Source organism: Branchiostoma floridae, chromosome 15, assembly GCF_000003815.2.
Source record: "Branchiostoma floridae strain S238N-H82 chromosome 15, Bfl_VNyyK, whole genome shotgun sequence".
Lineage (NCBI taxonomy): Eukaryota > Metazoa > Chordata > Leptocardii > Amphioxiformes > Branchiostomatidae > Branchiostoma > Branchiostoma floridae.
Window position 1 is genome coordinate 11,828,242 of NC_049993.1, and position 20,220 is coordinate 11,848,461.

Sequence of the window (20,220 nt, forward strand, 5' to 3'; positions counted from 1 at the left end):
ACAGCCTGGAGGTAAATTAATTGGCGACAAATGTTATCTGAACGCGAACCCTAAATGATTTGGCCAACCAACTTGCCGAAGAGGTGGATTTGATAAACGACCTGTTACCTTTGGGGTCAATGCCCTCAAGGGCGTTGGTCTGGTCGATTTGAATGTGGGGGCTACAACCGGATGAGATTAAAGTGAATATGATCCATTGTAGATTTTTTAATGCTAATTCTATTTAAAAATATGGTGTCAATTTTATTTTTAGAGTTTGCCTTCGATTAGAAATTTTGTATACATTGCACTTGTCAATGATATCTATAAACAGATATCACCACTCTAATGGTATGGTCTCACCAAGAATATTTACAACTGACCCGCAAGTTAACGTTAAGGAACTCTGAACTCGTGAGAAGACATGGGTTTCCTCAGTAATATCGTCCAAGTAGTTACAACTTGGGTCATCGCAAGTTTCTATGGTTCCTTGGTTCTCTTTTACGTGGTGCTCAGAATTATCAGGCGCGGACCCCGGGCGTTCTTTGGCTACAAGGTTCGGCAGGGCCGCCCCAAGTGTCTGGACGACCCGGAGCAGGGCACGCACGGGTACGTGCGGCTGAAGAGCAGCGGGCTGAGGTTCCACTATGTGGCGGCAGGGGAGAGGGACAAGCCGCTCATGCTGTGTCTGCACGGCTTCCCGGAGTGTTGGTACTCCTGGAGACACCAACTCAAGGAGTTCAGGTATGCGGTATCGGGGTTTTCGGAAAACCCTGTCCAGTCCAGACAGGGAAATGGGGCGGAAAACCCTGTCCAGTCTGAAAAGAGGGTCTGCATAGGGGTTCCTGGCAATACTTAAAACTATTTAAGACAGCAGACAGCACTTTAATACACTAAATTGATACACATAACTAACGTTTTTTTAGGTGGCGGTATAATGGCACATGGTGGAATTATGATAGTCGATGTTAACCTATTAAAGTTGCATTCAAAGTGCAATGAAAGGTTTCTGACAGAGATGGCTCATGTTGTACAGTGATCCATGGTCATGTCAGGAAATGCAAGTATGATTTCTTCCTTGAAGTATGGCATAATTTGCATAATTGATGAGGATATTCTGTCAAAGCAGTTTTTTTTTCAATGTATCATTTGTCCCGGACAGGATATGGTCTTTACATTTAGGGGGTGATAGCATTTCATGTGAGGACAAGGTGGGGCAGCCAGGTTTGAGCCCCCTAACATTAACTTTTGGAACTGCAGAGGGATTTTTGTACCAAAAATTCCAAAGGGGATAACTGAAGAAAGGAATGATGGAATTCCATCATTTTAGACATGCAGGTACTGTAGTGAAGGCAAAGATGCACACAGTGACATGCACATTATGCAAATGAAGACCTAACTTGCATAATCGATGAGGAAATTGTACAAATACTACAATTCCATTACTTTCCATCACAGGACTTTAGTAAACTTAACAAAATGTAATTCATGACAGGTGGAACATAGCATATATCAAACATGCAAATCAGGAACTGATTTGCATAATTCATTGATACAAAAAGTCTCAATGATAAATGATATGAAATTTGTACTTGTGATGTGTTAGTTGATGGTGAACATGGCCATGCATTGATCATGCAAATCAATGTCTGAAATTATTACATCGATTATAAAAACAGCTACAGTGAAAAGAAAAAAAAACGTGCATCACCGCGCAGGCCCATGCAGAGGACATGCTAAACTACATATGAATGTGGCAAAGGGAACATAAAGATACAGATGCGAATGTGCGTTACATGGACATAAACAATAGTCTGTTGCTGGAGGTTACCATCCGGTCACAGACTAACTAATTACTCTCTATTATAATGTATTACACCCTGTGTTCTTTCAGGAACTCCTACCGTGTTGTCGCCCCCGACCTACGCGGTTATGGTGAGACGGAATCCCCACAACCATTCGGTTATTGGGGCTGGCCCAACTTCAGTGTGTCCCACCTGACCAATGACGTGCAAGAGTTGATCGAGGCTTTAGGCTACAGTTCCTGTACCCTGGTGGCACATGACTGGGGCGGTATCATTGCCTGGCTGTTCGCTGTTGATCATCCTGATCTCGTGGACAAGCTGATCGTGATGAACGCCCCCCATCCTGGCACCTTTATGAAGTACATGAGAACCCATTTCTCCCAGTTCCGCCGCTCCTGGTACGTTTTCTTCTACCAGTTGCCATGGCTACCAGAGAACATGGTTAAAGCCTTTGACTTTCAGGTAGGTTGGGGAGATTCAGAGACAGTTTGCTCTTTTAATGGCTCTTTTTAATGACTAATGCAATGTACTGCTATAAACTGTTGAGCTATACACACTACTAAGAGAATTTGAAAGAAAGGTGCTTTTTTCAGACCCTCTAATCGAATGTCTTCTTATTTAGCAATGCAATCTGACTACTAAGATGTATATTATAAGTTTATTTGGTTGCTAGAATATGATACTACCCTACACGAGAACACATTGCAATTCCATAATCTGTAATTTCTGTCTCTGTATTCTTCAGTTAATCTACGGTGCCTTCAAAGGTAAAGGCATGGGCTGCAAACGTCGTGATGCCGTAACTGAAGAAGACTTAGAAGCTTTCAAGTACACCTTTGCCAGACCTGGAGTTAACATTTCTGCAGGTATCGGTGCTGTCTTCATTTTGTTGAAACTTCAATGGGCCTAATCTGTATCTGTAAATTGTAAAAGGTCTCTTTTTCTTTGTCATCCAATTGGACATGTACTACTGGTACTACTATTGTTGTCAGGGCAATTTTTTACCTCCACTCCCAAATATGAATAGATGATGTAGCATGAACAAGATAGACTCACTATTCCACAAATATGTCTTGTCTGCCCACCCTGTACTTCCTTTTTATAGCATTCTGTCTTTCTAAACTAAGGTTATATGATATAACATCCAACAATGTTTCTTCTGTTACTTTAAGCCATCAACTACTACCGTGCTATGTTGAAGCAGCCACCACGCAGCTACAAGGGTACAAAGGTGACGTGCCCCACCCTGATGATCTGGGGAGACCAGGACGCAGCCTTAGAGGTGGGGCTGACTGAGGGGACGGACAAGTTTGTACCTGACTTTACTCTGAAGATGGTGCCGGGAGCCAGCCACTGGGTACAGCAGGACCAGCCTGAGGTGGTCAATGGGATCATGAGGGACTGGCTGAAGGCATAGAAGAGGGGACAGAAAGAACAGCATAGTATATTGAGGAGGATTTTGCTTTTGCACAACATTTCCAAACCGGGGCCTGGTTGCATTAATGCAACATTCGGAAATTTATCAAGGAATGCAAGTTCTGCTCATTACTGATTTTGTTAATTTTCTGTGCATTTTCTTGTACTTTATATGACATTTTTGTTCCAGGCCCCAGTTTGGAAATCTGACCATAGCTTTACCGTGCTTGCTGGCATAGCCTGGCGTCCATCCGTTTTGAGCTTGTGTCTGCTTTGTAATGGGCATTTCTATAAATCCAACTGCACATACACAGGTCAAAGGTGGAGGGCCCTGACTTGTAAACAAATCTCGTCTCTAAAATGGTTTGTACATATCCAGATATGTATGGTTTTGTTTATGTCTCTTGGGGACTTTCACCTTTGACCTGCACATGCCCAGATGGATCTGTGAACAACCTTTTAGTTGCTGCTAGCCCTCAAGGTACAGCATAGGTATATAAATTAAAAGTGATTTGCATTTGCATAGATTTGCATACAATATTTACTTTACCAGGGGCATCTTGTCACGAATCAGGACTTCATTAATATGTTTTCATATTTTGAGAAGAAATGATACATTAGACAAAGTGTGATGAGACATTAGAGACCAGTTTGATGTTTTAGGAGATTATGTTTGAAATTGCTTGGTGATGACAGGCTTTTGCGATTTGGCAGGTTTGACATTGTATGAGCCAGGTTGTCATTTTAAAGACAATCCAGCTTTCAATCTAATCTTGTCAAAGGAAAAATTTGCATGGGTAAACATTTAAGCTCATAATTGTTGGTAATCGTGTACTCTTCATGAGCACTCGTGGTCTCTATACCAGTACTAGTATCCTTTGTGCAGCCAAAACTATACTGCAAAAATAATAACACAATAAATTGCAATTTGCACATTGACTTGGGAAAATTTATTGTGGTAAAACACTTGAATTGACCAGTCCTTCCAGTTCAGTGTGTTTCAGGTACACAGGCTCTACTGGCTACAACACAGTCCAACATTATTTCTAATATATAGTCATTGCAAAAAATTTCCTCAATATTCTTCCCATTAGTTTGCAATTATTGCAAATCAGAATGTCTCACATACCAGGCTACACATTCACAATATATTCAAACATTAAATAATGATTACTTTAATAATAATTACAACATATTTCTTATGTTACAAGTACTACATATTACTCCTTGGTACCAACCAAAAATCAAAGACTTGACAAAGGATCTTCTCTTGTACCACAATAGATAATACAAAACACTAGGAGATGAAATTGTCAGTGTAGAGTTGAAAGAAGGTTACAGTTGATATTTGTTCATTGTGGCTTGTTGTATTAACCCTTCTCCATACAGGCGAACATCTTAACCAATGTAAACATGGTACCAAATAATAATCTTTGCATGAAAAAGATAAAGCATCCTGGTGTGTACTAGGTAAACTTGACTGCCCAGATGTTTTTCACTAACATTCACGTCAGAGAATGAATCTTGCAACAACTTTTTTTACCTTGTTCTTGAATCTGAACAGCACTTCAATGACATTTCTTACCGTTAGATTGTACTGAAAATGACTGCTATGTTTAAGGTTAACATGTCACAAGGCACGTGCTATTACATTTGATATGTGAAAAGACTATAAGAATTGTGTCCTCTGGCTGGTAGCAATTACAAACTTGTAAAAACTTGTTAAAGACAGCAGTGATTTTGTCTTGGATAGCTGGTACTTCTTTTTGACACGCAAAATAGTTATTATACTAAGATATTCAAACATTCATTACATAATATATTAGTCCCAGCATAGTAGATTTGGATTAGAGAAAAGACTTTTTCAAACCCAATAGGACATTGTGGATATTTGGGTAATTTTGGGTAATTTAACACAATTAATGGTCCACACAGTGGTTACAGAGCAGTCTAGAAAAAGAAAGCCAAACAGGAAAGAAGGTATGCATCCAAAAATCCAAAATTTATGTACGAGGTTGTTGGTGGGCTAAATGACATTTGAGTTACATTACACCCTCAAAAATGCCTCTTTTGTCATAACACATTCTGTAAGCAAACTAGAAGGTTACTAGATTACTAAAAAGGCACTTTTTACAACAGGTTCTGACCAGTTGAATAATAAGCAATTGCCATTGGACAGTTCTGCTTCAAACAACAAAAGGAACCTCCTTGGTCAAAACCATATCTTTAAGCCGTATCTTTAAGTAGTATAAGGCAACAAATTTCTTGATCTTTCTTGGTCAAAAATTGGCCAACATCATTTTCAACTTGGTTCTAACTTGATTTCCATTTCCACACATCGGGACAATTTAGAAACATGGTCAGTGATAAGAGTAAGTTACCTTTCATGTGATGGGCAGAGCTTAGAACTAAAGCCACAATATTATTCCCTTTTCAGTCATCTCAAATCTGCCACCCCCCTCCTCAAGCTGCCAAGAACACTTCCCCCTACTCATTCCCTTCTTCACACTTGGCATCATTCACGCTTGATTTATAATCATATTCAAGATTGCTACTTTCAAACTAACACCTATCATTACACAACACTCACAGTTACATTATACATGTATACCAAGATTAATTTTCATCAGGCTGGATTAATAAGGCACAGATTGATTAAACTTTGATTGTCAAAGATTCTAAGATTTAAAAACTTTGTACATCCAGATCCCACTTTGATTTGCTGTAAATAACCTTTACAGACCTTTCCAGAAATTGATGTTAAAATTAATTAAAATCTTCTGAAATAATTACATACTGTCAATTCATATATTAGAGCTTCATTGTAGGATAAATATGATCATAGTCTATTTCATTTAGTCATATTAAATGAATAGAAAAATATTGTGTTCCAAAATGGTAATTCAGTGATTGATATAAAAATGTTCCTCTTATTTCAATAAGAATAGATCTGAAACACGGATATGTTGTATGCAACTTTTAGAAAATTTAATACATTCTTATGAATTATGCATTTAGATTTATCAACTCATTGTCACAAACTTGTTTGTGGAGAAAAGTGAAGCTGTTTTTTGAAATATTTCTATCAAACTTTGCTTCTGGCCAATTTTGATGAGTTTCATCCTCTCTTGACTTGAGCATCATTTAGGTCACTTTTGAATGGATTCCATCTAAAAACAGGTAGATGTTAATGTTGCCATTATGAAGAAACCATCTTTCACTTACATTATTACAAAACAGATTACTTTTCATACTTTCTACCAAAACGACTTCATTGTACAATTCTGTGTCCTGCATTAACCAAGGAGGCGGAGGTTTCTTGGTACCCTTTGTAGGGTTATAACGACCTTGTCGTCAAATCCTGCCCATCTTGGCGTCTGAGATCGCTCCCCATACATCAAAGATGAACTCATCTGGGAAGGCAAACTCTCCCAGCCTGTCGTCTAGTGCCTGCGCAAACTCATCTGGGTTGTTTTTCGTCTTACATATGTCCACCATTGTCTCAGCTGCAGGGATACAAGGAACAGATTTAAATAGGTATGCAGTAACTTTATTTCCTTATTTCAGGTACTCAAAGCCATAGCAGAGAAATAACAAAGAGTACTATACAAGTTTAAAACTGCTCTTCCTCTTATTTCTGTTGCAAGAAATGAATATAGACTAAAACACATGACATCTTAACCTAGACTTAACCTGTACAATGTGTTTTGTTTTATACATACATTTGCATTTATCAATTTCATTTGGTTTTGCCAAGGGTTCCTTACCCAGTTCCATGTCTCTGATGCCCATGAATGACTCCAACAGGTCGTCTATCTTCCTAGCTGCCCGCTCTTCAAATTCTGTAGGCTGTTAGAAACAAAAAACACAACTATTATTTCTTCTGTACTTTATTTGTTTGTCATTATTCTGTCCTTCAAGTAGTATGAATATTATTGCAAACTTTAAAACATCTTTTTGATGACAGCCACCTGTATATTGTCGACTGCTGCCTACCCATGTCAGGGATCCCAGCAGCAGTATAGTCAAATACTGGGTACTAAATGTACTAACCAGTTTAGTTTTTGTATCTGTTCAAATGTTAGTAAAACACAGTTACATAGAACCATATTCCATATTGGATTTCAGTGAAATTTTTACAGAATTATAACTGTTACCAAGGATCTATGACCTGGTGACCTCTCCCTCACAAGTTAGCTGACATTTGTACTACATCACATGTACAGGATTGTTCTAGAAATGTGTACAATGTGCTGTGGTATGATGTATGTGGGAGGCTTTACTTACAGCATCCTCCACAGTAGCCGGTCCCTTGGACCTCATCCTGAGGGTCTGCTTGCCTGTTCCCACCTTCTGTGGGGCAGCTTCCGTCTGGGCACCCTGCTTACTGGATCTGGGAGCAATATCAGCTGTAGGGGAGGGGGAAATACAATGTAGGTATTTGTTTACTACTCAGTAATACATGTTAGTTTAGGTCATTCCCACATCAGTACACCAGTGCCCAGCCCCATTGCAATAGCCCGTGGGTCACACCTTTTTTGTGCAGTAGGGGGCTTAAGTGCACTTGAAGTGGTGTGTATTTGACTATCATATTTTCCCAAATGCTGAGTACTTAGTCTGAAGTAGAGGAAGTGAACCGTTTTTGAAAGTCAAGGGTATGATGCTGCCAGGGTCAACTAAGAACCTGTACCAAGTGCATCAATTTGGTGAATGCTCTAGTCACTTGTCCATTGAGTAATACTATACATGTACTACTTACATGTTATGAATATTAATTGTATTACACTCTCACACAAGGATCAACTTGAAAAAGTACATTGAATGCGTTGAAATAGATACAGCAGTAACTTTGTGCTTTTACTTTGGACAAGAGGTTTAAAAAGTTGTCAACAAGGACAAGTTGCATTTGCATTATCCATTCTCCTGGTAGCAGGAAAATGCCCTGACAAGAATCAATGCCCTGTGTTCTTACCGAATGCCTTTCTGGGCTCCACCAGCCTGATGGTGAAGGTGGTTCCCTCCTGCAGATCCTTTAACCTTTTGGCCACCTCATAATGCCGAGCACCCACCTGTTGGAATATAGCAAACACGGGTTAACACATTGGCAATATCTGTATTAAAAGTAAGCCACTATATTAGTATTCAAACTCAAAGGATAGTCAGAAGTATGATGGCAGTTGTCTTCAGATCTTGATGTAAAAAAAAAATTACCAGTTTCAACTTTTTATCAGAGAGCCTTCATCTAGTGAGGAAGAGCAAAGCCACACTTTTATGTTGTCTAAAACAGGGTAGCTATATTCTTTCCATAAGTCATTATACTAGGATCTAAGCCAGGCAGGGCATTTTTGTAAGAATACCAATCAGAATTTGACATCTCAGTTTGCACTGACTAGATTAGCCAATAAGCATAAAGAATGTCATATTGAAAGTAATAATTATCATAAAACACTGGACCTAAAATGTAGCTGTACAGGACAATTAGCACATAAATATCCAGTTTACAAATCTTTGTTATCAGTATGATAACAAAGGTTTGATATAATAAAACAACCTTAATGGTTCAGACGTGACACTGTGTCACCCTACACTGTGTCTCACCAAGTTGGTCCCCTGGATAGCTTCAATGTGATCTCCCACGCACACAGTCTTGACGTTGTCCATGATGGAGTCTTCCTTGATACGTTTGATAAAGGCGTAGCCGGCTCCATTATCTGTTATCGTCAGACCAAGGGCTGGTGCTGATTTTGTTACCTACATAATTATAGAAAGGCAATTAGTCTGATGTTATTGTTCTGTCATTTCCTTTTCATTTCATTTTAGTAAATATTGTAAAACAGAATCGAGTACCAACTTTGCATCTAAGAATAAACTTTACTACATGAGCTACACCAAAGGGCAGTTTTACCAGATATACATAGTAAAATACTATGCAGATATTATCAATTTGTGGATGAGAAAGAAAATTAAAGTCATAATTTTCTGGATTCGATGTTCACTTTTTTCACTCAACACCTTCTTTCAATTCTCCTAAACAGAGCTTAAGTAAACAAAAAGAAAATAATAGTTATTCTCTTCAATGTCCGTCAACATCTACACAGTTTTAAAATTTGTATCATCATCAGACTACAATCAATCTGCATTTTCATCGACTTGATTCTAGGGTTTCCGGAATTGATGGGGTGGGTTAGCGGCCCAGCCTGCTAGTGCACCCCATCAATTCCGGAAACCTCTTGATTCTTTAAGTATTTCACCTCTATGTCCTTGGTCTGTCCTCTGCAGTGTGCAAAGATGAAGTCTTCCAGTCCAATCTGTCCCCCCAGCAGCCTGGACATGTCCAACTTGTGAGTGTTCAGGGTGCAGAATAAGATCTGCAGGGACAGAAAGATGACAGCTGTCAATCTATTTGTTTAATACGAACAAGAAATATAATCTGTACAAGTTTAGTACAACATTTTTCTTCAACAGTGTACAAAATACTTTTCTGAGTCGGGTTGCACACTGTGCAACCTGGGGTAAACACTAGGTTGCACAACTGAATTTCAAGTTGCACCACCTACAATTCACTAATTTCTGAAAAAAGGGTACAATACATGCATGCTTGACTGATATGAAACAGAGCTACCATGGTCCATTTATTTCCTCCTGACAACAAAATTGAGTTCTGAGGCTCAAAATCTGAGTTGCACCCTGTGCAACCTGAGTTTAGAAACAAGTTGCACCAAGCAAAAAGTGGTTGCAATGTGCAAGTGTGGAAATGGGTATTTTGCACGCTGATAACAGCCCAAATTTTAAACAAATTTATCAATATGAAAATAAATTCTATGCCCTCTCTTTATGTCAAATAAATAAAAATAAAAAAAAAATCCCCGAAAAATATCACAGAACCTTGACATTTAGATGGGCCCCTGTATACACAAGCTGTTGAGTATAATGTACATGGTACACTCTACATGGTTTACAAGTCCTGCCTATGTTTGTTTGCTGTCCTTAAGCAGCTGTTTGTACTCTCTTAAGGCTGGAGTCTTAGTGTGACGTCTGTTCAACAGGTTCATCTTGGGTTCAAACAAGGTTAGCAGCCCTTCCCTGAGTTGTTCTGTTGTCTGCTACAAGCTTGGGCCACCAGATGGTGCTAGAGAACAGCTTATGTGGGATTTAAACTTTAACAGCCCAAGCTGGCTGCAAATACTTGACAGGGATTACCATGTAACACATGTGTCTGAAGAGGGATTGATAGAACCTTCAAAACTGTCTCTGGTATTTACAGATTTTGCCAACCACTCAGGCAGACGAGGTATTTTTTTTCACCCAACACCAGCAGAGGAACAATTTTCTACATACACAGAGTTCTTTAAATTTGTTTTTGGGAGTATATGTACCATCAGGCACCTAACCTGAAAGTTTAGAACATTGGTGCACAAGTGGAATGTCAGAAAACTGAAGTAAAGAGTTACTGCCCCTCTCAGAATTTGAACCTAAAATTTTATACCTAACTTCAAACAATAGGTTGTAAGTGTTAAGAATATGCAGTCAATTCTACAATCAAATAATACAGCACCTTAAGAAGGTGCACCAGTACACCCTCAGTCAAAATTAGGACTGGTGTACAAAAGTGCAAATTATACACCCGGTATTTTGAGTCGTAGCCATGATGCAAACTAACATTATCCCCATATTCATATGACACCATCAATCTTAGAGTAGTCTACAAGGATTTAATATCACAGTACATGTAACTTATCCAGGTGTAAATTAATGGTTACCAGTAATCAGCACAACCGGAGCAAAAACTCCTGGCAGAAAACATTTTACCATTGACAGCCAGACAAATCATGATTACAAATTATTCATAATCAACTGAATATTCATCATATACATACTTATAACGATAGGAAAAAACAGGTCTAGGCTGGCAATAACGATATACCATAGACAAGTCATGCAGAAGTTATTTCCAGCCACACCCATGTATAGTAAACAAACTGACTAAAAGCCTCGTGCTCTACGTGAAACCTCAAAAGTTCCTTATGCTTCAGTGACCATAACATGACATTGTAAAGATATTGTGCATGAATTACCCTGTTGTAATTGCACATTTCGTTATGTGGCTCTTGAATGTATTTAATTTTCAAGTCAGGTGGATAAAATAGTGTACATGATCGTACAGTAATTACATCTTTTTTAACGAGGGGGAGGTGCTCATTATCAGTAACCCCTAATTATACCATCTGCATGTATCAACATTTAATCTGTACAATCGCTTCCCAACAGAAAATTGTGCAAAAAGTATGATTCCAAATATAGACGAAAATAGAATCGTGCAGACCAATTATTTTCAGACCGACGTATCATTTTCCAGCAACCGCCAGCTGTGCTATTTTTTTCTGAACTTTGTAGTCCAGTACTGAATAATTTCACCAACATACAGGTTTTTTAGCTCCACAAACACATTTTTTCCTGACAAACATGTTGATGACAATTGCTCATTTTTTGTTTCCACAGCCATTTGCTCTGTCATGTCTGTTATCTTTGTAGTGCAAATAAAAACTACAAAGACATGTATAAGTTTTTATTGATCAGAATTTGGTCAGTATCAACATTATCTAGACAATGTAATGTTCAGCACTAAAATCAATACTAGTATGTCTCGGCAACCTATCATTCATTTACTAGTGTGCAGTGGTACCAAACATTTACTGGAACAAGGACTCTGTGTGACTACAGAATAAATTTTAAATTCATAGTAACATAACGTAGAGCTCATTTAATACATTCCAGCTAGTTTTCTATACCCTCCAATCATATGTATTAAGGGCTGGCTCTGTGTTTAATAGTGTTCTTAAAGGCTTTTTATTGTCTTCCTAGAGGTCTGTGTTTTTTTTCTCTTTTCCTCCCCCTATGGAAAACACCACAAGAAGGACATATAAAAAGCCACCTTTAAAGTTACTGGGCCAGACCCTTTGTCTGCTTGGAAATTACATTTTCGAATGCTCCAATGCAACCTACTCAACTGGCGAAAACAATCATTCCTTCCAATCAACTGATTTCTAGTACAAAAATATTATCTCAATGATATCTCTCACTGTCCTTTTGATTAATTTTTCTGAATCCAGGTCTTATGTATGAAAAAAGTCAACATTAAATTGTAGGACAGCTGTTAAATCCACAAAAATGTCACAGGTTTTCATTTCTTAAACATCCCCTGAGGTCATGGCCACTTTTCCGATCAGTGCTTTCCGTGGGAACTTTACACGACACCAAATAGTCATATACCGGTAACCAACATTTAACTGTGAGATACTGTAATTATTGTACAGCAAAAGACCAATTCACATACTTTATTAGAATAATATGTTAGACTTCGTTCACACCAATGTAATTTGTTGGTTCTTGACATTACCTAGAAATAATTCTGCAAGACGTTGAGATGAAAACCAAAGACTGACCCAAACTGTTTTCATATGTACTTCTATAGTTCAACATTATCTTCTAAAATTGTGTGACTGCCAACAAATTACATGTGCATGGCTCAAGAAAATATTAACAGCAAACTGAAAGTGGTCAGTCTGTAGCAAGGAATTAGGGTGACCTTAAAGTAACTGATATTCCATCTTTCAAAAATTTCCAAATTTAACATTACCAGAATTACCTTTTAGTTGTGTTTTGCTACCTCAATAATTGTTAATACCAAGTTAGTTCAGGATAACTTGAATACTTACCTCATCTGCTGGTATATTGAAGGCTTTGGCTATTTCAGTGTAGAGTTCCTTTACATTGGTGAAACCTTCTATCCTCGCAGTTGGACTGCCATGTGCAAGCTAAATAAGAAAAAAAGAAAAGAAAAAAAGTGTAATTAATCATACTGAATTAATATATGGATACTTTAGGGCTTAGACTTGCCCAATGATGGCTGAAAGTAAGATGATATGAACGATCCTCTCGAAACGGATGTGAGGTAGTCAGGAGAATTAATTGTTTTATATTGCCATGGCGACGGGCTACCCACCCCCATCCATTTTCTTGATTGTCTGCATCTTAGGTCAACAGACAAAACAGAAAACATGATTTTCACTATTTGTAGGTTGTCAGATTTGCACAAATCATTACATATATTTTCTTGTTTTTTTTTTAAGTATCAGGAGGATGTGAAAATATCAGGCGGACTGAAAAGACATTACATATTTAAGACACTGCTCTGTCATAATCATACTCTATGTACATTGTATACAACACTTTCTTTATTGAAGAAATTACAATACCATTGTTGATGCAAACACAAAATAAAACCTGAATTATATTGTAGTGATTTTTTTTCAATTTTTGTGCACTATAGGTAGGCATTCGTCAGTCTCGTTAGGATAATGAATAGTACAGATTCTACACAAAATACGTTTGTTGTATGTTTTTAAGCTTTGAACGTGCAGATCTATACATTTTTTTCGTGCTAAAAAGTATTTATTGATTTATTACAAGTTATGACAATATTGTAACAAAGCTCTACCCGATATGTTAAAGTTCAATCATATGCTACAAAACCATTGATTGTCTGCCAGGTAGGAATTCACTAGCAACATCTACAAAATGTAAGATCCAGATCTCATAAATATGAAAACAACTTAATACAAGACGTTTGAATAGAAGAAAAAAAACACTTTTGAGTATCATAGAATGAATAGGATTACAAGGGGATACCATATGACAGTGAAAATTATGTAGCCAAATAGGCTGCACGTGCCAACAAATAAGAAAAACAAAAACAGTACAGTACTATAGAAGTCAATCAAAGACAGAAAAAAAATGTCTAGACTTATTACGATCGACACATGTCTTTGTTCTATTTTTGTAGATACATGTATTAGAAGAAATGCAATGATGATCAAAACACCACACAACAAAAGATGAGAAAAACATAGAAGTTACTCCAAACATTACCTGTGTGTGGAACACCAGTTTTGGCCTAACGTTGGGCTGCATGGGCGCGGGAACAGACGGACCGGACATTTTGTTCTGAGCGGAGGGAGAGTTGACGGAGTTCTCTGTCCGTGCAGCCTCGGCTTCTGCTGCATTCTGCTGCTGCTGTGTGCCAGGATGAGATTACATGTATAAATTCAGACACAGATAAGCATAAATATGTATTATGTTCGAGGGGGCTGGGACAAGAATGTATGACACATAAAGAAAAAAAAAACAATTATATTACACAGAGTCTGAATTCGTAGAAGCATTACCATAATCATAAGATTTGCAAAATTAAAATTGATGTTGAAAGCTAGCACATGTAAGAAGCAATATCAAGAAATCTTAAGAAGCTTGTTTTTCAATCATGAAATGTTCTCATTTAAGACGAAGTACCACAGCCAATTACTGTATTCTCTGCTTAAATCGTCTCATGTTAAAATATTGTCTTTACTGTAAACTAGTAAAGTTTACATTCTATTGTACCTACTGGTAAAAGATATGCCATTGAAAATCTACTAACTCTTCGAAATGCTAACCACAACTGGGTCAAAATGATAACTATTGTTTGAATTCATTTTCCCACACATATATAGTATTACATGTTTCAATATCAATTTGTGGGAGGGGGGTCTTAAGACAGATCCTTATCACCCCCGTTAAACTCCACCTCCGGTTACGCTGGGACACCTCCAGTTATGCCGCATCCACCTCCGGTTTTGCCGGGACACCTCCGGTTTTGCCGGGACACCTCTGGTGATGCCGCATCCACCTCCGGTTATGCCGGGACACCTCCGGTTATGGCATCAGCAGTTTGGTACGACAAAAGTCAGAAAATCGCCCATACCAACAAAACAGAGAAACCTGATGTCATCCTTTGCCTCCATTTCGTTGGCTAGCACCTTTTTCCGAGTTTTTGCCAAGTTTGGCGGTCCAAGACCCGGTAGTTCTCGCTAACACCCCTGACCTCCCGTCACGATACTGACCCGGAAGTAGTGTTGGAGCGCGCGCTTATTTCGAAATTCTCGGCACCGGGGGCCATGTGGTTATAATTTGTGACTGAACAGCGGTCCCAAGTACTCGCTAGGATTCCTGACAGAATTTGGAATTAGCCATGGATATTCAGGTAACTGCTATAATGTTGTAAGACGACGTCGCTGAGAAGAGATACAGACAAGCCTTGTCACAGGAGAAACCGGAGGTGTCCCTGCCTTAGACAAGGGTATACATTAACGCCGGTGTGATAATATAGTTTTGCCTGTATTGAGTTTGCGTTCTTATAGCTAGGTGTACAAAGGCTATTTTAACTTCTGAATTCATCTATGCCACACTTTACAGCAGGCTCTTCCTAGCCCATTCTTTTTTTAGCGTGCATTCCCACTTGCGAAAGAGATTCTAAACTTTTCTCTGTTTGTAGAGACGATTTATCTAATCATTTTTTACTCTGTGACAGGAGGGTAACGTCCGGCGACAGAGTATTGTTTCTGACGATGTAACGCGCGTTCGCATCTGTATCTGTATGTTCCCTTTGCCACATGAGTAGTTTGGCATGTCCTCTGCACGAAGTTGCGCCATGATGCACTTTTTTCGCAGCAGCTGTTTTTATTATCGATGTAATAATTTCAGAAATCACCCCTATTTCCTTAGTATTGTGGAACAGCTAACCAATAGGCCATGTGGTTTGGTAATTGGCTTGATGCATGTATGGGGTTATGTGTTCTCTAACGTAGGACATCTGTCGGTGCAGAGGAATCCCTAACAGGTAGGCTTTGTGTCCTGGTAAGCAATCAGTGATATAAGGGCTTCAGTTTCTTTTTTGCGTGATAATGCACTATATCTTCGCGGTAGCTTTTCTTCTAATCGATGTAATAATTTCAGAAATCACCCCTACGTCCTTAGAAGTCGAGATTTGCATTATTTCCGCGGGTTAGGCCTTGTGGTACACATGTAGTAGATAATGCCAAGCAGATGTTACAGGATTCTCGAAATTCTCTAATCGTTTTGTGGCAAATTGTGCACGTCGTCACAGGCAACGTTTTACAATGGTGTGCGTCTCAGGCATCCATATGTGAAACTGTGTGATTGTTTTCATTTTGTGTCGTTCTTTTGAGACGCTGATTTTGCTGCTGATGCATACAGGATTGTGCTTTGAATTTGGCAGCTTTCAAGTACGTTTTTTTGGTATAAGTCAATGCGATATCGATATTATCTGTATGCGGTATAAACGCCACACCACAGAAAACAACACAATCGACATAAACCATAATTACGTCAAAGAGTATGTTACCCACGATTACTTGTTTTTCATGTGATGTTATGCAAGTATTGTGACTATAGTCTCTGCATGTTGCAGTTGTGCCTTTAATATCATTCCTTCTACATGATAAAGCTGATATGCCCCTTACAACTTTCTGTTGCTCTCAGTGTGCTACAGTGTGTCAATAGACATAGAACCATTTGAGAGCAGGCTATTGACAGCCGGCAGCCCGTCATGCCAGCCAATAAGAGCTTGTCACAAGACTTTCCCGCCATTATTCGCCAGTTTCTGGTCCGTCTCTCGTCCAAGCCAACATAGCGCTGAATATGGGCGCTGAATTTTCTACTTGGGCCAAGTTCAGTGCAGCGCTTGAAGCGTTCCAGGAAGCCAACCATGTTGAGTGAGCATAGTGACTTCTTAGACGGTGGTAAATGAGAATGGCAAGCTGCAGAAAACGTTGACAAGTCTATAGGGCAGAGGAACATGTCTACAGCGCAGCAAAATTTGGATGTGTCAATCATTGCAAACCACGATGTTTATTATTGCTAAAGCCAATGGATTAACATCACATGCAGCTATATATTGTTGTTAAGTTCAGGATGATAGTGAGCCAATATCAATAGACATATGATTTTTAGACTTACTTGAAGCCTTTGTTGTAGTAAAAATGATTTATCACCAAATATGTGGAATAGTGGAAGCCAGTCAATTGCACGTCGGATCGGTCAATTCGGTCAATTGCACGGAAGCACAAAATCCCAAACCGGCTCCTATCACTCAATTTTAAGTGACTTCGCTTATCTGCACGACGAAAAGTCACCAATGACGGAATATTGCATGAAAATTTGTAAATAAATTTGTAAATAAATAAAATTTGTCAAACATCGTCGACAAATTGACTGAAAATGCGTGCTAAATATCGTCAAACACGGTACAAATAAGCCGATAACTGTTAATATGCTACGTGAGATGAAACTATCTCAGTAACTTTGAATGCAGATGTTATAGCCTCTCTGAGGCCTTTTTAGTCTTTTTTTTCGGCTCGTAATACACTTTTGCTGGCCATTTCTTTTTGTACTTTTTGTTAAGAATTGCTTAATAACTAGGAAAAATATATATGGATATGCAAAACCATTTTAGTAGAAAATATATAGAGGGGCCAATGTGGTGCTGTCCGTGTTTTAAGAAGTTTTTTGTTGTCATATCAATTGTGGGAAAGATATTATGATATATGTAGAAATGACATTCTTTGCAAAATACTGTCCAGTTGTAATCAGGTAGACAGGATGTCTTAAGATGTCCACTTCCAGCCATTAACTGTTCTATGAACTATCTCATTGTATGTTAGGCACCTCTTTAATACGCACCCGGTGCCTCTGAAACCGCACCATCAGTGAGCTGTCTGAACAATAGAAAGGCACCAGGACAGTTCGGCACATGGACACTTCGGTCCGGACATTTCGGTCCCAAGTTCAGGACACTTCGACCTCAGGTTCAGGACTGATTTCGGGCCCGGGTCCAGGCCTCGATAGTTATCTACCACGTGGCCCGAGTCGACTGAATAACGAATAGTCTTAGGGCGTATAATTTTACAGTATCATATACTGTTCTCCTGTCTACTCGAGGAATTCGCAATTAGTTTGGCCCTGTTACTTATGTGTACATACATGCTATACAATGTACAAATTAATCATAAAATTTTGTGGAATAATGATAAAATGTTAAACATTAAGTCTTGAACCATAGCAAACACACTGACCTACCACATTTACATCTGACACAGCAAAGAAGCTCGCCCGTAAAATCAAACCAATTTTTTCGTTGTCGGTCATGGTCGGTAACGATCAGCCATAGACGGGACGCTCGGAACTAATGCCGGCAGGTACCTGGCATCTCCGAACGCTTTCCAATATAGCAACCCGGTAGTTGAACATTAAAAAGAATATTTGTAACAAGTCGCGTTGTGGTGTACTTTAAAATCATCATCATGACAACATTACTTGACGCTTGGACTAGCTATTTCTTCATTTTTGTTTTTTTGTTTAATTTGAACAAGGCAGTACATTGAATTTGAGTTGACTCTGAGTTTTGTTGTCAATTTGACAATCATCCACACCATGGCAAAATGCAATGATTACTATCACAAGGACACCCCCGTTAATGTCCACCTCCGGTTATGCCGGGACACCCCCTGTGACAAGGCTTGTCTGTATCTCTTCTCAGCGACGTCGTCTTACAACATTATAGCAGTTACCTGAATATTCATGGCTAATTCCAAATTCTGTCAGGAATCCTAGCGAGTACTTGGGACCGCTGTTCAGTCACAAATTATAACCACATGGCCCCCGGTGCCGAGAATTTCGAAATATATAAGCGCGCGCTCCAACACTATTTCCGGGTCAGCATCGTGATGGGAGGTCAGGGGTGTTAGCGAGAACTACCGGGTCTTGGACCGCCAAACTTGGCAAAAACTCGGAAAAAGGTGCTAGCCAACGAAATGGAGGCAAAGGATGACATCAGGTTTCTCTGTTTTGTTGGTATGGGCGATTTTCTGACTTTTGTCGTACCAAACTGCTGATGCCATAACCGGAGGTGTCCCGGCATAACCGGAGGTGGATGCGGCATCACCAGAGGTGTCCCGGCAAAACCTGCTTATTGGCACATGACAAAAGTCACAAAACGTCATTTTATACACATTTAAAGGAATTATACAACGAAGATTTATGTTATAAAAACATAAACACAATTTATTGACTGATCGTACCATCTTTAATGATTTTGCAGAAACAATGGTGAACTTTGAACCCGTGTAGATTTCACAAACCTTGGACCAAAACTACAGAGTACAGGAAGTGGCCTTAATCCGCTTTAGAGAAAGGCTCCAGACCTGTGTATTTACGACATTTCTTAGTCCTTTAATGGAAATCTAACACAACAGGTAGGGTATTTTTCGGAAGGTATTGTGCTATGGATAATGCTTTTACTAGAAGAATGTTGTCTGCTCCGAAATGCGCTATTCTTAGACTAGTGTTTCCTTGGTAACATTATAAGTTGAGAAGGGAACAGTTCATCAAGAAATACGATATCGGGCGAAATCCTTACGTCTATGATTTGTCCAATCCCCACATTTGAATTCATATTTATTTAATGCTTGTTGAATTTTCAACAGCCTAAGGAAAAAAACAGGCATATACCGTTAACGTTATAAACCATTCACAAACCTTCATCTTCTTCTTGGACTTTTTCCCGAACAGACCGGACATCTTTACGGCTTGTTTTGTCGGCTTACAGTCGGGAAATGAAGTCCGTTAAACTTGAAATTTCAAATGATGATGTAGAGCGATGAGGGAAGGGATAAAATACACAGGATTTACGCAGATCGGATGAGGTCTTTCGCTCCGAATGCAATGGCGGCCATGAGCTCTTGGTACCTATTCAATCAACCCTACAGGGCGCAAAGCAGCTCCTCCCGGATCCTGTTCCCCCTGGGCGCTTTATTTGCATACAGAAATTAGGCTGCAGTGCAAACCAGCGGCACGTGTTCTAAACCACCTGTGAATGGCAGCTTGTTACGCGCACTCTGATTGGATAAGCGGCGTATACCGGTGCACCTTTTGATGACAAACTTTTTCCAGACGTTGAACATGTTACAAATTCCCGGTCACTTTTAGCTGTTGTTGAGAGTGTGATTTTTCTAGACATTCATAAGAAATAAACGAACGGCGACACACTTTTGTTTTCTCCTCCAATTCATACACAAAAATCAACCAATGCGATGTGCCGTACCATACATGTCAACTGAGGTGTGGC

At 39.1% G+C, this 20,220-nt stretch overlaps 2 protein-coding genes across 3 annotated transcripts; one reads left to right on the plus strand and one right to left on the minus strand.

The window, feature by feature from the left end:
• The first annotated feature begins 335 nt into the window (after nucleotides 1-335).
• LOC118432582 (epoxide hydrolase 4-like) lies at nucleotides 336-5,471 on the plus strand. The gene is made up of 4 exons (XM_035844212.1): nucleotides 336-723; nucleotides 1,874-2,246; nucleotides 2,530-2,650; nucleotides 2,957-5,471. The coding sequence occupies exons 1-4, from the start codon at nucleotides 404-406 to the stop codon at nucleotides 3,199-3,201; spliced, it is 1,059 nt and encodes a 352-aa protein (XP_035700105.1). The 5' UTR covers nucleotides 336-403; the 3' UTR covers nucleotides 3,202-5,471.
• LOC118432584 (PDZ domain-containing protein GIPC1-like) lies at nucleotides 4,134-19,893 on the minus strand. 2 transcript variants are annotated; one of them, XM_035844214.1, is made up of 9 exons: nucleotides 19,632-19,893; nucleotides 14,130-14,273; nucleotides 12,917-13,015; nucleotides 9,452-9,568; nucleotides 8,799-8,951; nucleotides 8,173-8,269; nucleotides 7,488-7,609; nucleotides 6,968-7,049; nucleotides 4,134-6,706 (listed from the first exon to the last, which is right to left on the minus strand). In XM_035844214.1, exons 1-9 carry the CDS (start codon nucleotides 19,671-19,673, stop codon nucleotides 6,555-6,557), a joined length of 1,008 nt encoding a protein of 335 aa, XP_035700107.1. In that variant the 5' UTR covers nucleotides 19,674-19,893; the 3' UTR covers nucleotides 4,134-6,554. The 2 variants fall into 2 exon arrangements, with proteins under 2 accessions (XP_035700107.1, XP_035700108.1); XM_035844215.1 differs by having other exon boundaries at nucleotides 14,130-14,270; nucleotides 19,632-19,892.
• Between the last annotated feature and the right edge of the window lie 327 nt (nucleotides 19,894-20,220).

Bases quoted from the DNA above. Each gene is read 5' to 3' on its own strand.
- LOC118432584 (XM_035844214.1), bottom strand. From the start codon at position 19,673: ATGTCCGGTCTGTTCGGGAAAAAGTCCAAGAAGAAGATGAAG. The intron at 7,050-7,487 runs GTAAGTAAAGCC...TGTTTCTAACAG, and splicing joins CGGCTACTGTGGAGGATGCT to CCTACAGAATTTGAAGAGCG. The intron at 6,707-6,967 runs GTAAGGAACCCT...GTATCCCTGCAG, and splicing joins CATCAGAGACATGGAACTGG to CTGAGACAATGGTGGACATA.
- LOC118432582 (XM_035844212.1), top strand. From the start codon at position 404: ATGGGTTTCCTCAGTAATATCGTCCAAGTAGTTACAACTTGGGTCATC. The intron at 2,247-2,529 runs GTAGGTTGGGGA...TGTATTCTTCAG, and splicing joins TTAAAGCCTTTGACTTTCAG to TTAATCTACGGTGCCTTCAA. The intron at 2,651-2,956 runs GTATCGGTGCTG...TGTTACTTTAAG, and splicing joins TGGAGTTAACATTTCTGCAG to CCATCAACTACTACCGTGCT.